Consider the following 13,418-nt stretch of genomic DNA (forward strand, 5'->3'; position numbering starts at 1 on the left):
TTTGGATGATCCAGAAAGGGATTGGGAGAATGTCATATGGTCAGATGAAACCAAAATAGAACATTTTGGTAAAAACTCAACTCGTCGCGTTTGGAGGGGAAAGAATGCTGAGTTGCATCCAAAGAACACCATAGCTACTGTGAAGCATGGGGGTGGAAACATCATGCTTTGGGGCTGTTTTTCTGCAAAGGGACCAGGACGACTGATCCGTGTAAAGGAAAGAATGAATGGGCCATGTATCGTGAACTTTGGAGTGAAAACCTCCTTCCATCAGCAAGGGCATTGAAGATGAAACGTGGCTGGGTCTTTCAGCATGACAATGATCCCAAACACACCGCCCGGGCAACGAAGGAGTGGCTTCGTAAGAAGCATTTCAAGGTCCTGGAGTGGCCTAGCCAGTCTCCAGATCTCAACCCCATAGAAAGTCTTTGGAGGGAGTTGAAAACATCACTGCTCTAGAGGAGATCTGCATGGAGGAATGAGCCAAAATACCAGCAACAGTGTGTGAAAACCTTGTGAAGACTTACAGAAAACGTTTGACCTCTGTCATTGCCAACAAAGGGTAAATAACAAAGTATTGAGATGAACTTTTATTATTGACCAAATACTTATTTTCCACCATAATTTGCAAATAAATTAATTAAAAATCCTACAATGTGATTTTTCTGGATTTTTTTTCTCATTTTGTCTCTCATAGTTGAAGTGTACCTATGATGAAAATTGCAGGCCTCTCTCATGTTTTTAAGTGGGAGAACTTGCACAATTGGTGGCTGACTAAATACTTTTTTGCCCCACTGTATATATGATCATTTATTCCTCTTTAACAAAACATATGCAAATATATCATTAATACTTGCTCAGGCATAGATGTTCAGATATATACTTAACACCTTACTTATCACACTTATTTGTTTCTCTTAAGGCCACTAATACGTCACTAATACTAATACGTGTAATTACTAAAATGAGGGGGCAGGTAGTGGTGGCGATAAGGTGTGAAATTGCCAAGCACAACCATCTGCCAACTGCTGGTAAATTTAGTCTGCGGCTCTTTGTCTGCTTGGTCTACTTAAGCAAATAATCACACATCTATATTATGTTCCCTCTTGAAAAATAAATATATATACTGTAGCAGCTGAACAGAAACAATGTCTGGTATGTGGGGCTGTGCAGCTGTGGTGATGGAAAACAAGGTGCTTCTTGCCCTGGTTAAAAACAAATAAAAGACAGAATATTAAACCCTAAAATGTAAAATGCACGTCTGGTTACATAATAGGGATAGATAGATTATCGGCCCGTTTTTTGGGCAATTTGCAGATTATCTGTATCTGCGTTTTATTTGCTTGATAACCGATAAAGTTAATTAAATAAAAAGTGCGCTACTTTGGCTCCGCTACAGCTCTGTGTCTGTCCCTCTTCTTCGGTTTCACTCACTACTGAGTCTGATTTAATGTCCCGCCCACAACACTATCTGACCATCGTTTACTGTGTATTATGTTGAAAGTTTCTGATCTATTAAATAATTGCTTAAAGCATTAAAAAAAGAGTTTTGTGTTGGATTTTATAACATTACAAAATCTTAATTTTGACTTAAAGATTTTCATTTTCACTGTAAATGCATTTCTGTTCCAAATATCGGTTATCAGTTTTATTAACCACTAATAATCTGTATCGGCCTTGAAAAACAGGTATCGGTCGATCCCTATTACATAATGCATTATGGTCGACATAGTGTGCAGCAAAGACTTACAATTCAAAGACCATGTAGAGCATGCCATCAGAGCTATAGGTCTCCAGCAGCTCCACGATGTGGGGGTGTTTCAGCATGTGGCAGATACTAGCCTCTCGCTTCAGATCTGGTGGAGAGAAATTAGACAGGTGGTATGATTCACATCATCCAACAATTACATAGTTAAAAAGAAGAAGAAAAAATAGCCAAAAGTAAGTTGACATTTAATGCGAATTTACATTAACAAACTTCATTTATTTCAGAACTGGAATCAGATATGCTCAGCTCTTTTTTTTTAAATCAGGTGCTGGTTGGCAGAAGTTGGGAGCTTGTGCAATCATGATTTCCCTAATGCACACTGAAACAATCTGATTTATCTTTTTACTTTCTCAGAGCTTTCAAATAGGCACTTCTATAGCTCCCTGTATTGGATCATTTAAGGACTTAATGTACTTCGTAGGAGCAGTAGTTCCGGTGTTGAATGTCTGAATCTCCTTGTAGGAATATATAGGTTATTTTCCAACCACTTACTTTATTTTATGCTACTAAATGTAAACACCGAGGAACAGATATGGCTTTTTGCGATTTCTCCCAAACATAATATGCAGAGCTATGAACAGATGAGGTGGGGAGGCTTTTTAAAGCTCAAAAAGTTTCCACAAAGATGATGCTGCGGCACAAAATAGTGTTATAGTGACAACCACGCCATATAACAAATTACAGTCTCAGCAGAAATCAAAATGTTATCTTTATTTTCATTTTATTTAGGAAGTGGAAAGCAGTATGATTAGAATGCACCAAACAAATGTAAACCAAACCATTTAGAAAACATCAGGTGACCTTAGGGCGAGTAAGCTCCCTGATGTTCATTTCAGAAAGAAAGACTCTGCTACGATGCTCTTTTGTGGTTGGTTGGTGCCTTGTTAAATCCTTTCACGTCCCTTAGTGACAAGTTAAGGAGATGAAAAGCTAAGAGGACATGCCCAGTAGGCCACCCTTACACCTTAACAGACCTGCCACATCTCAACTTCACCACCAGAGGGAGTTACAGAGCATTTCCTTCAGCCCCTGACACACTACAGAAGGATTCCATTCTTTGTAGATACTGAGCAGACAAGGTAAGCTTTCACATGTTGGGCAGACAAACAAGCATGCTAACAAGCTGGTATCTAGCAAAAAGACAAGGAACACCAGATGTAGGGCCACTAGAATACCATTTGAATTGCACATTTGGCTCACAGTCATCAACATCAGCCCCTCTCATTATCGTCCAGATCACACTGTACACAATTACAACATGACTTGTCTTTTGACTGCCTCATTAAAGAAGACAACACTGACAAGAGCAGGCAGTTTTCTCCATTTAAAGAAAAGGAAGTAGACAATACTGAATAGAATGACCAACAACTGGAGAGACAAGTGGTAAAACAGAGTCAACGCAGATTGCTGAGGAAGGCTGACAGACATAATATGCTGTTGTTGAGCTCCTCACTCCATAAAAACCTCATTTACACACTCCACTCCCCATGCAAGTCTACTGATCTGTGTGTGTGTATGTGTGTGTGTGTGTGTGTGTTCATTGTGTCGTGACAGACCAGTATCATTATGCAACACAGAGAAATGACGCTGTGTTTCCACTACAGAGCCCCCATTCTACTGTTCCTTTGCTTTCATTATTTCTCTTCTCTCCTCTTCACGTTGTCCTCTGCCCGTCTCATTGAGTATCTATTCTTGAATGTAACAATGCTGCCCAGTGTCCGCACGGCAACGAGGAAACCACTCATACAGAGCCAGGGATCCAGGGAGCCAGGGAAGCCTGGAACGGTCTGAATGAAAGCAATGCCATTCACTGGGCCTATTCCAAATCAATTCTTAAGTGGAAGGTTGTGTTTTGAAGAAAAAAGGTCTTGCCTTTTGCATCTGATGTACACCTCACGGCTGTGGGACAAAACCAGCTTATGCTTGGTCATGCACTTGTGTTAGTTTGTCTGGGGTACTGATGAATTACATTTCCAATATGTTCATTACCTAAACTTACAATACACATCTCACTAATAATACTGCAAATTGCACTTCTGTATTTATCAAGACCCATAGAGCTTTAATGTTGATGGAGAGTGCTTACTCGTTTACTCTCTATATTCATCTTCATTAAAATCCAGACACTTACTCGTTCTGCTTTTGTTCAATACTCCCAAACTCTTAATTCACCATTAATCATTTGTTCACTCACACTCACACACACACACACACACACACACACACACACACACACACACACACACACACACACTTTCCATTTCACATTTATGCTGAAGCAGATTCTTTCTTAATAAGCTAAGGTATGTGGTCCCAGGAAACCACTCTCCAAATCTGGCTGCAGTCCAGTTCTCTACCTTGTCACACTGAGTGTCCATTTACTTATTTCTTCTCTTGTGACTTTTTAAATGTCAGAAATGTGGGTGTCAAAAAGGTAGTTTCTTATAACTTAGGTGAAACTTTCAGTGTATCATTATGGCTATCATTTTGGTATGGCCTTGCTCGTGTTAAACCCTTTGTAAAACATAAAACAAATATGGAAAATAAATGCCATAGAATTTTCTTTGATTATCTAGTTTGATGGTCGTCATAACTGAAAAACCACCTAAAAACAGTAGCTGCAAGCGCAACTTGCTGTGTAGGAACCTTTTTTTTTTAAGACAATTTGATTGACTGTTTGGTCTGCCTGCACAGTGTAACGGGCTGTAATGTCAGTCAGAGCTAACATTAGCAAACAGCTGTTTTATCAGAGTGAAACTACTTTAAAGTTTATTTTTTTCTGGGCGAAATTACGTGGTATCGGATCGGTGCAGACTATTTGAAGACTTCTTCATTCTACTGGATATTCTTGTCATCACAAATACTGTGGGCAAGCTAAATTGTTTACCATGCTTGGTGCAGCTGACCACAGGGCGAAGCATGCTGCTAGAAGTGACTTGGGAGACCACAACATGACTCCAAATTTTCCAAGGTAACAAAAACGCTGATACAATCATTTGGTAAATGGTTTGTATTTTCAAATGAAGTAATTTAGTCTCAGGATAATGAAAACATACTTACGTCCACTTTTTTTTTTTTTTTTTTTTAAACACAGGTTTAAATCTTCACTTCTACCGTTTCTCCACCTTTGGGTCATTTCCTTGTCTTGCTGTTATTGGCTACCAGGCTAATCTCTAACTGGGGCATCACAGATGGCACATAGTGAACGCCAACTCTCTCTCTCTCTCTCTCTCTCTCTCTCTCTCTCTCTCTCTCTCTCTCTCTCTCTCTCTCTCTCTCTCTCTCTCTCTCTCTCTCTCTCTCTCTCTCTCTCTCTCTCTCTCTCTCTCACAAAACCACATGGTGAGAGATGGCGTGATTCAATATCTCACGCATACTCATCACCACACACATACACACAAACAGGCAAACAAATGCAGTTCCAACATATTATTCATCTGGGCGCAGCATGTGTGACATTATGCCTCATTGATTTGTGTGTGAGAATGTCATTATACATTCTGTGTGTGTCTGGGTGGTTGATATCTGATCCAAACAGTATTTGCAGATTACAGTATTCCCAACATTTGTTATAACCCACAAGGAGAACAAGGTGGGTAGGGTTTGCATTACAGCACAGAAAACGATTCACAAGTCTCTGTGATTGACAACATCCCTGAGAACTATCCTCTCTTGTCCCAATTCTGATTTTAACCCCACCATCTGGCGCTCCAAGTGCACGACAACAAACCACAGTCAAACCAGGTCTGTGGTGTTCCTCACCTTCTGTGCTGAGGCCAGGGCTGGAGGTGAAACTGGCCACATCGACGATCTTCACAGCAAACTGCTGGCCTGTGTCCCTGTTGATGCAGCGCCTCACCACGCTGAAGGGACCCCTGTAAAACACACACACACACACAGAATTAGTGACAGACACCTACAAAAACATAAAGACACAAACCTCTCTGCATATGAGATTTCTCAGATTCAAACACATGAATAAGTTCAGTAATGCAATGGGCAGTGTCATTTCTGAAAATATTCTGGATTTACAGTGGGTGGTTAGCTAGGCATTGTAGCCATGCTCGTGCCAGTGAGAATTATAGAGCAGTGGTGTGCAGCACAGCAGTAAAAGCTAAAATAAAAGCTTTATTATAGAGACCTGACCAAGGGAGACCTACCCTACAAGGTTTATTTCTGGACAAAATGGGGTGGCATATATTGTAAGGTTGGGTTTCCTGATATAACCGCAAAGGGGCTGACATATATACGTTTTCCTGTCTGTGTCCAACAGGATGCAAGTAATTATCAAGATTTTGCATTAAAAGTTAGCACCACTTAAGGTTTGTGTGGCAGATTTCAGATTTCTAATAGAATGTTTGTGTTGTGTTAAAAATACATAAGAAAGCCAGCCCTGTAGCACAGGAAAACAACCCTTTTACCTTATTAAAACCCCATACATGAAGAATGTGGTTTAATCCCATGAAAAAGAATGTACACGTCACAAAATGTTTTGGTTTGTATGAAACACTTACTACAAATTATGTGATCCTATCCCCCCTGCATTTTCTAAAAAAAAAAAAGCAGGGCACTGCTATGTGGCAGTCCACTGCTCCTACTGCTTAGGATGGATTAAATGCAGAGATTGAATTTCACTAGTGTATGTGACAAAAAATAAAAAAAGTTATATCGGCCATCCTACACACAGAGTATGCCAGGCAGACACACAGCTGACAACCTTGCAGGTGGATGTTGTGGAAACAGGCTCGAGAACACACTATGCAGACGGCTGTGGACTTGTGTCGGCCACGCAAGCGGTTCTAAGAAATTTGCTACGTGTCCACGACAATGCACACATTGTGGCTGTGCGACCGGTAAAAGTCTGCAGTTATTTTGAACCAGCGGGAGGCAGCAATGCACTTCCCGTGCCTAGTCTTCCGTAAATAAAAAGAAGAAGAAATTAAAGCAATACCGACTGGGTCTATTATTCCTTACCGTGTTCCACTGTAATCGGATCACCCAAGATGCATAATAATGCCTGTTCTGAACAGGGCCAGACACTTACACCCACACCCACACACCCCTGTTGTGTTACAGCTGTCACTACATCTCCCAAGTCTACAATCCTCAGAGGCGGAACCAATGCTACTGGAGACACACACACATACAAAACAAATAACACACGCACACACAACAACACCCATTTTGCTAAAGCAAAGTGGTGGCAATTAAAAGTTGGTTTAAATGAACTCATTTAGAAAATAAATTTGCTTGACAATGTCAGAGTCAAACAAACAGTAAAAGTTATTCAGTTTGTAAGTGCCTGGGCATGTTGTAAGTCTTTGGGTGGCAGCTGATTTGCTCTCACATTTGTCTCTCACATCTGCTGTAATGATTAACGGATACAAACAAACGCAGGCAGCATATGCACGCTCTGGGCCGGGGAAACCGTAAAACACAACACTCTTCCCCTCTAGAGTTCACAAGAAAACCCACTGACCTTTGCACCCCTGGGTTGAAGAGCTGTAGCAGCTGTGTTTCCTATTAAAAAGAGGGCCTCAGAGGTGTGGGGTGCTTCCTGAGTGCATAATGGAGCTTCTGACACCCCTGTATCAACCTTACAATAGTCTCAGATCTGTATTTTACTGGTAAACGGGTTGCGGGAGTTAAGTCAGAGGTTGCAACCACAGGGATACAAATGATACAGTGAGGGTAAGGCCATCTTGGCACTATTCGAATGTGTGTCAATAAAACCCATTGCTGCCATTAAGCAATGACGTGGGGTTGGATCAACCTGCCAGATTTTATGCATCAACCTCATTTGCAATCTTGGCTGTCAATTCAAGGGCGCTGCATGGAGATTTAATTCCCGAATTGGGCTGTTTCTACAACAGTTGTGCACTGCAAGTGAAACGTGGTTGGGGCTTTTTAATTTAATAAAATTAGAATGCAATTAATCATCATTATCTAAAATTAAAAATAATTAAATGACCATTCAGCTATGTACAGTAGATAGAGCCATTACAAGCAAGCAAGGAAGTCTAAGAGAGAGGGAGATAGAGAGAGCCTGTGTGTGTGTGTGTGTGTGTGTGTGTGTGTGTGTGTGTGTGTGTGTGTGTGTGTGTGTGTGTTTTTCTATATTCGTGGGGTCCAAAAACCAGGGAATACAGTATACTTGTGGGGTCTGCACAGTCTTGTGGGGCCCAAAATGCTGGACCCCACAAGGTTAAAGGGCTGTTTGAGGGTTAAGACTTGGTTTTAGGATTAGGGTTAGAATTAGGTTATGGTGAGGGTAAGGGTTAATGTTAGGCATTTAGTTGTGATGGTTAAGGTTAGGGTAAGGGGCTAGGGAAAATGCATTATGTCAATGATGGCTCCCCACAAAGATAGTGAAACAAATGTGTGTGTGTGTGTGTGTGTGTGTGTGTGTGTGTGTGTGTGTGTGTGTGTGTGTGTGTGCGTGCGTGCGTGCGTGCAGAGGCCGTATGCCCTAATGACATCACCACAGCTGTGCTAAGTGGGCTCATACAAAACGCCCACACATGGCTCACTTCCGACAGCGGCAGTCATCAAACATGAGCCCAAAGTGGCAATCTTTACAGACTGCTCCGAGGCTCATTTCAACTCTCTGCTCTATGTGAATCAAAGACTGGATATTAGGTGCATTTCATCCATGCTGGCCATGAGCTAAATTTCCTCTCAGGTCTCTGTTTTTTCTCTCTCTCCTAAACAGGGACAGGACACATCTGCAGCTGCAGACTCAACATTACCAGTACGGCTCTCCTGAGAGCAACCATCTTTGCTTAAAGCAGCATTGTGCTCTTTAGCTGAGGCCAGCAGTAAGCATAATTCATTCAGTTAGTCTGTCTGAATAATTTTGGGGGGAAATTTTTGCACACCCGTGAGATACAAAAACATAATTTGAGTTTCTCAGGTAGGCAAGCTAATGGTACTGACCCCGGGTTCTAATCCCAAGTCAAGTAAATTGCAGCTTATCTGGTCCATCATTGTGCATATTATCATCTGTGGCATAAGGTATCAAGCCTACAATGGTAGTTTTAAGTTTTATGTTTTTAAACATTTTCTGATCAATCCATTGCAATAGCTATATGTCCAAAGGTACTTGGCGTCTGCAAATGGGTGGAATCATAGCATTCTGTGATTGTTTAATGTGTGAAAAAAGGAAGCATTAGATTTGACATACATGTATTAGAGCTTTTAAAATAGGTAAGTTAGTGTTGATCCCCATGGACGCACAGAGCTGACAATTGTCTACATTTAGGCATGTGCTTTGAAAGGGGAAAAAACAACATAAAAAGTGATTCCAACAGAAGGCTTCTATGATAAGTGCTGTTTGCCCTACTGCCCAAACTGAGCTCAAGTGCAAAGCTGTCCATTTCACAAGTTAAACAAAGTTCTGTTCAACAGTAGTCTGTGAATGTCTAAGCAACATTAATCCAGGGTGCTTCCTTATGCAAATTAGAGATACCTTTGAATATTAGCAGGGCAATTAGTATTCTGGTTGCAAATTGAAATTTAGAACAGAGACACCCTCAGGAGATTTAAAGGCTTTGGCAAAAAAAATCCTTTCCTATACATAAACCAGAAGAGGATCCAGGTTTGTTTAAACCACCCTGCAGAGTCTGGCCTTGCAGTCTGAAAGAAAGCTTCACCTTTACACCATCCATTCACAACTATTGATCTGCTGTGTGTGGGGTGTGGACTCTCAAAAGGAGAGGAAAGTTTAAAAATAAAGACATGAAGTGTTCATGCGCCAGAAAACAATTAAGATTACTATAGGTAAAAAAAATAGGGGTGTGACGAGACACTCAGCTCACAAGACGATACACGTGATTACAGTGACTGATTTGTTGAACACCCAGCCTTGTAAACACATAATAATTACCATGACAACATAAAGCACTGACAAATAAGCCTGGTGTATTATATGAAAGTCTGTAACAAATCACACAAACTAGTGCAGATTGCAGAAATGCACATTTTAAACATTGTCTGTAAACTTTACTGGACAGTCCTTAAAAAATGTATATGTGCACAATTAGTATGGCACTGCCAGCCATAGCGATCAGTTGTAGCGGCAGAAAAACTCCTTTGTTTTCAGCTCCGCTGCGACTCTCCGCTTACATTTTTTTGTGTAGCCCGGCATGGCAACCTGGCTAAAATATGTGCAAAGCCGTGAGCCCAGGCTTGATCACCATACTGAGGTGCAGCATATCTTTCACGATAAACTGCTTGAGTAATTTCCACGTTCCGCTCACATGGAGTTACGCTTTTAAACATTTCAGTCAGTGATCCCTGTCGGGTGGTATTTTGCGTACTTGACACACTGGTGTTCGACTCTTTAGCTATGCAACTATTGTACATGGTTTTGTGGTGTGTGTTTTTTTTAGGGATGATCGGTACGGATACAGGTTAGTAGTGTTGCCCCATGCCGTGAGGTAGCAACATTAGCAGGGCAGGTTTTGCAACATGGCAAGTTGCTTCCTCTGCAGACTGCTGTCACGTGACCAGTGTAATCGCAGCCTTTGCGGTTAGAAAATCTAATTTTAACATATCGCAATTTAATTGCAAATGCAATCAACACATGATTTTGTGACAACAGATGCTCTTTTCTCCTCCTCTGCATTGCATTCATTGCAGCAGTAAACAAGGAAGTGGCTACTCTAGTATCGATTTATGACCATTTTAAGACTAGAGGAGAACATTTCTTTGTCTTTTTCAGTAGAAAACTCCTGCATCCCAAAACAAGGTTGCCATATCTTCACAATTCAAATCAACTGCCACTTGTCTACCCAGAAGTGATTTTTTCTGTTAGTGCAAGCAACGCCCAGGATTCGGTCTATATCTTAACATACTTGACATTACTTTTTTAATGACACAAACATAACTGTCTCTTGGTATCTTCCTCTACAAAATGGGAAGATGCCACATTCAATAATGTGATGTAATAATAATAATAATAATAATAATAATAATAATGACTTTATTGATCCCAGTAGGAAAAGCTCAGTGGATGCTCGCCAAGTTGGGGGCTTGAACCCTGGATTTTCTAGCAAAACGACAGTCCCATTTACATAAATGAGTGAAATTAATACAAGAAAGATACCTTTATATGCAATCCAAAATAGCACAAACACCCACTATGGCCTCCCAAATCACTATGGGATGAATTTGCACCTCTCTGACACATAATGTTTCACAAAGAGAGGATTTACTGCCAACTGCCTTAAAATGCATATAGGTGTACCTAATAAACAGGTAACAGGTGCAAAATCATCCCCAAAGGTTGTGGTTAGTTAAATGCATTAGCTCTGAAACAAGCAATCAATTCAATTATTAGTTGAAAAAAATATTTAGTAATTGGTAAATGCAAATTAAAGCAAAATTGCCAAATATTTCCTATTTCTAGCTTGTCTAATGTGAGGATTTTCAGCTTGTCTCCATTTTTTTTAACTGTAAATGTAATATATTGCAGTTTTGGGTTGTTGGTTGGACAACAACAGTTATTTGAAGACATTGTGACCTTGTGTTCTGGGAAATTATGATGGCCATTTTACACTATTTTACAGACTAAATGATTCATTATTTAATCAAAAAAGACTAATTAATTGATTTATTATTGATTAATAAAATAATTACTTGCGGCCCTAAAATATACTGATAAATTAGAATGGTACTCTTCACACTGCCATCTGAAAATTATATCAGACTTGAAAAAAGTTCACAAGTGAGAAGATATTCTCTTTTTCTACATGTTGACATGTATGATTCACACCTGACACATCAGTGAACATGATAAAGGCTATCAAGCTGAAAGGGTAATAATACATATTTCCTGAATAACTGTGCCTTATCTATTTTATGCTGTGTAAACCAGCTTGAAGCTAACGAAAACATTTGATAAGTGAAAACTAAAATTTCAATTTACATGCTTAAAGTTTAGACAAACTGAAGCAAATGCTACTAGTGGCTTAACAATTTGGCCTCCCTGCAGAAAAGCATTTTGTGTAAGATTTGTATGCTAAAGACTGCATCTGTTTGGGGAGAAACTATTATTAGACCACTAAAAACTATCAAACAATCAATGAAAATGTAAGATTGAAATGTCGTCCAAGCAATTCAATTATCCAACTCAGAATAAGCCAAAGGGCTGATCACTACATTGGTTTAGAGTGAGTCGCACATCTCAATATCCTTGGCTCTAATGAGCACCCTAGGGCTGAAATAAAGAGCACTGTGACTCCAATGTTGCTTTTCAACAACCTAAGTCCTATTCAAACAGAATCATTACAGACAGAAATGGATTAAATTGCTTCAGCAATTTGCAAACACTTCAACTAGAGCCGAAATCTCAAAAACAGGCCTGTGGTTACTGCATTATGTTCAGACATCACATCATGATCACATATTTACTATGTAAACTACAAACATTAGGAGCCTATTATGAGCAAGGCATGCACTGCCTAGGCCTGTTCAATAGCTTGTGTCATCTTTCACCAGAGTTTATCCAGTCAGAGGTTGAATTGACACCGGACCTGTTTGATCTTCTTCTATTGAAATAAGTCTAGTATAACCCCAGGGGAGTTGAATGAACATTTACATGCATGAGCTGTAAAATCAGACAAGTCCATGTGTCTCTTTACGTCTCTTGCTGTTGCCATGCAACTATAAGCCCTTACAAATCAGGGGTCTGCTTCTGTCGGTACTTAAGTGTGCATTCAGCCAATCAGTGCCTCAAAAAACTGAAGTTATATACTATCACAGAGACAGGTTACTTGTAAAAGCTAATCATGAAGACACTATCAGGAATTCAAGATGTCAACATAAAGTCCATAACTTCATACAAAACACTTTCTTCAAATTAAATTACTAACCGTCTTTCAGTAGAAATCACCCTAAACATGGCTCTCTTTCCAATCCGGGTTTTGAGGAGATGATTACTAATCCCACCCAGCCAGGCTGCTCCTCTCCGACACAAGCCGATCAGGGATAATAATAGACAACTTCTCTGAACAACAATAGAAGTCTGAAGGAGGGATGGACTGGATAATAGGGTTTATGTACAAGTTTGAAAAGAGCTAAGGTCAAAAGTCAGCAAGAGACAATAATACAACAGCACCAAGAAATCCAATATTGTGGGACAAATCACCATGACAACTCTAACATTATATGGCAGGATGTAAAGGACTAACTAATTACAACAAACTTAGGGATTAGCTCATTTCACCCGCTCTCAATTATAGTATTTTTTAATTAGTGTGCCCTGATGAGACACTGTTGATGAAACGTTAATCTCAGTGCCAGGTTTTTAAAAAGAATTCACCTACACATATTTCATGTTCACATGAAATAAGGCACAAAGAATTTCAGCCTTGGCTGACAATAAAGTTGTATCGTATTGTATCGTATATCGTATCGTATGTTGGTTAGACATTTCTGAACTAACAGATAAGTCTCAGATTCAGTCAGAAAAAAGTCAGTCTAAACATTTTCATTGAAGGTGGATGATCATTAAAAAACAAACTAATGAAAGTCTGGAGGAGGTCTTCATTGACATAGTATTGTCAGTCCATTTAACCCAATGATAGGCATAAAACATCATCCTGACTTCAATCTATTTTGCGTGGAGATAAATCTTGCCATCCCATTT

At 39.9% G+C, this 13,418-nt stretch overlaps 1 protein-coding gene across 8 annotated transcripts in view; it reads right to left on the reverse strand.

The window, feature by feature from the left end:
- LOC144512569 (peripheral plasma membrane protein CASK-like) overlaps positions 1 to 13,418 on the reverse strand; it is a 49,615-nt gene that overhangs the window by 33,246 nt on the left and 2,951 nt on the right. For all 8 annotated transcript variants that reach the window (XM_078243352.1, XM_078243356.1, XM_078243354.1 and 5 more), the window contains exons 2-3: positions 5,531 to 5,643; positions 1,751 to 1,856 (exon numbers count right to left, since the gene is read on the reverse strand). In XM_078243352.1, coding sequence (XP_078099478.1) covers positions 1,751 to 1,856; positions 5,531 to 5,643 — 219 coding nt within the window. The remainder of the gene's footprint in view (positions 1 to 1,750; positions 1,857 to 5,530; positions 5,644 to 13,418) is intronic.

Source organism: Sander vitreus, chromosome 24 (assembly GCF_031162955.1).
Source record: "Sander vitreus isolate 19-12246 chromosome 24, sanVit1, whole genome shotgun sequence".
NCBI lineage: Eukaryota > Metazoa > Chordata > Actinopteri > Perciformes > Percidae > Sander > Sander vitreus.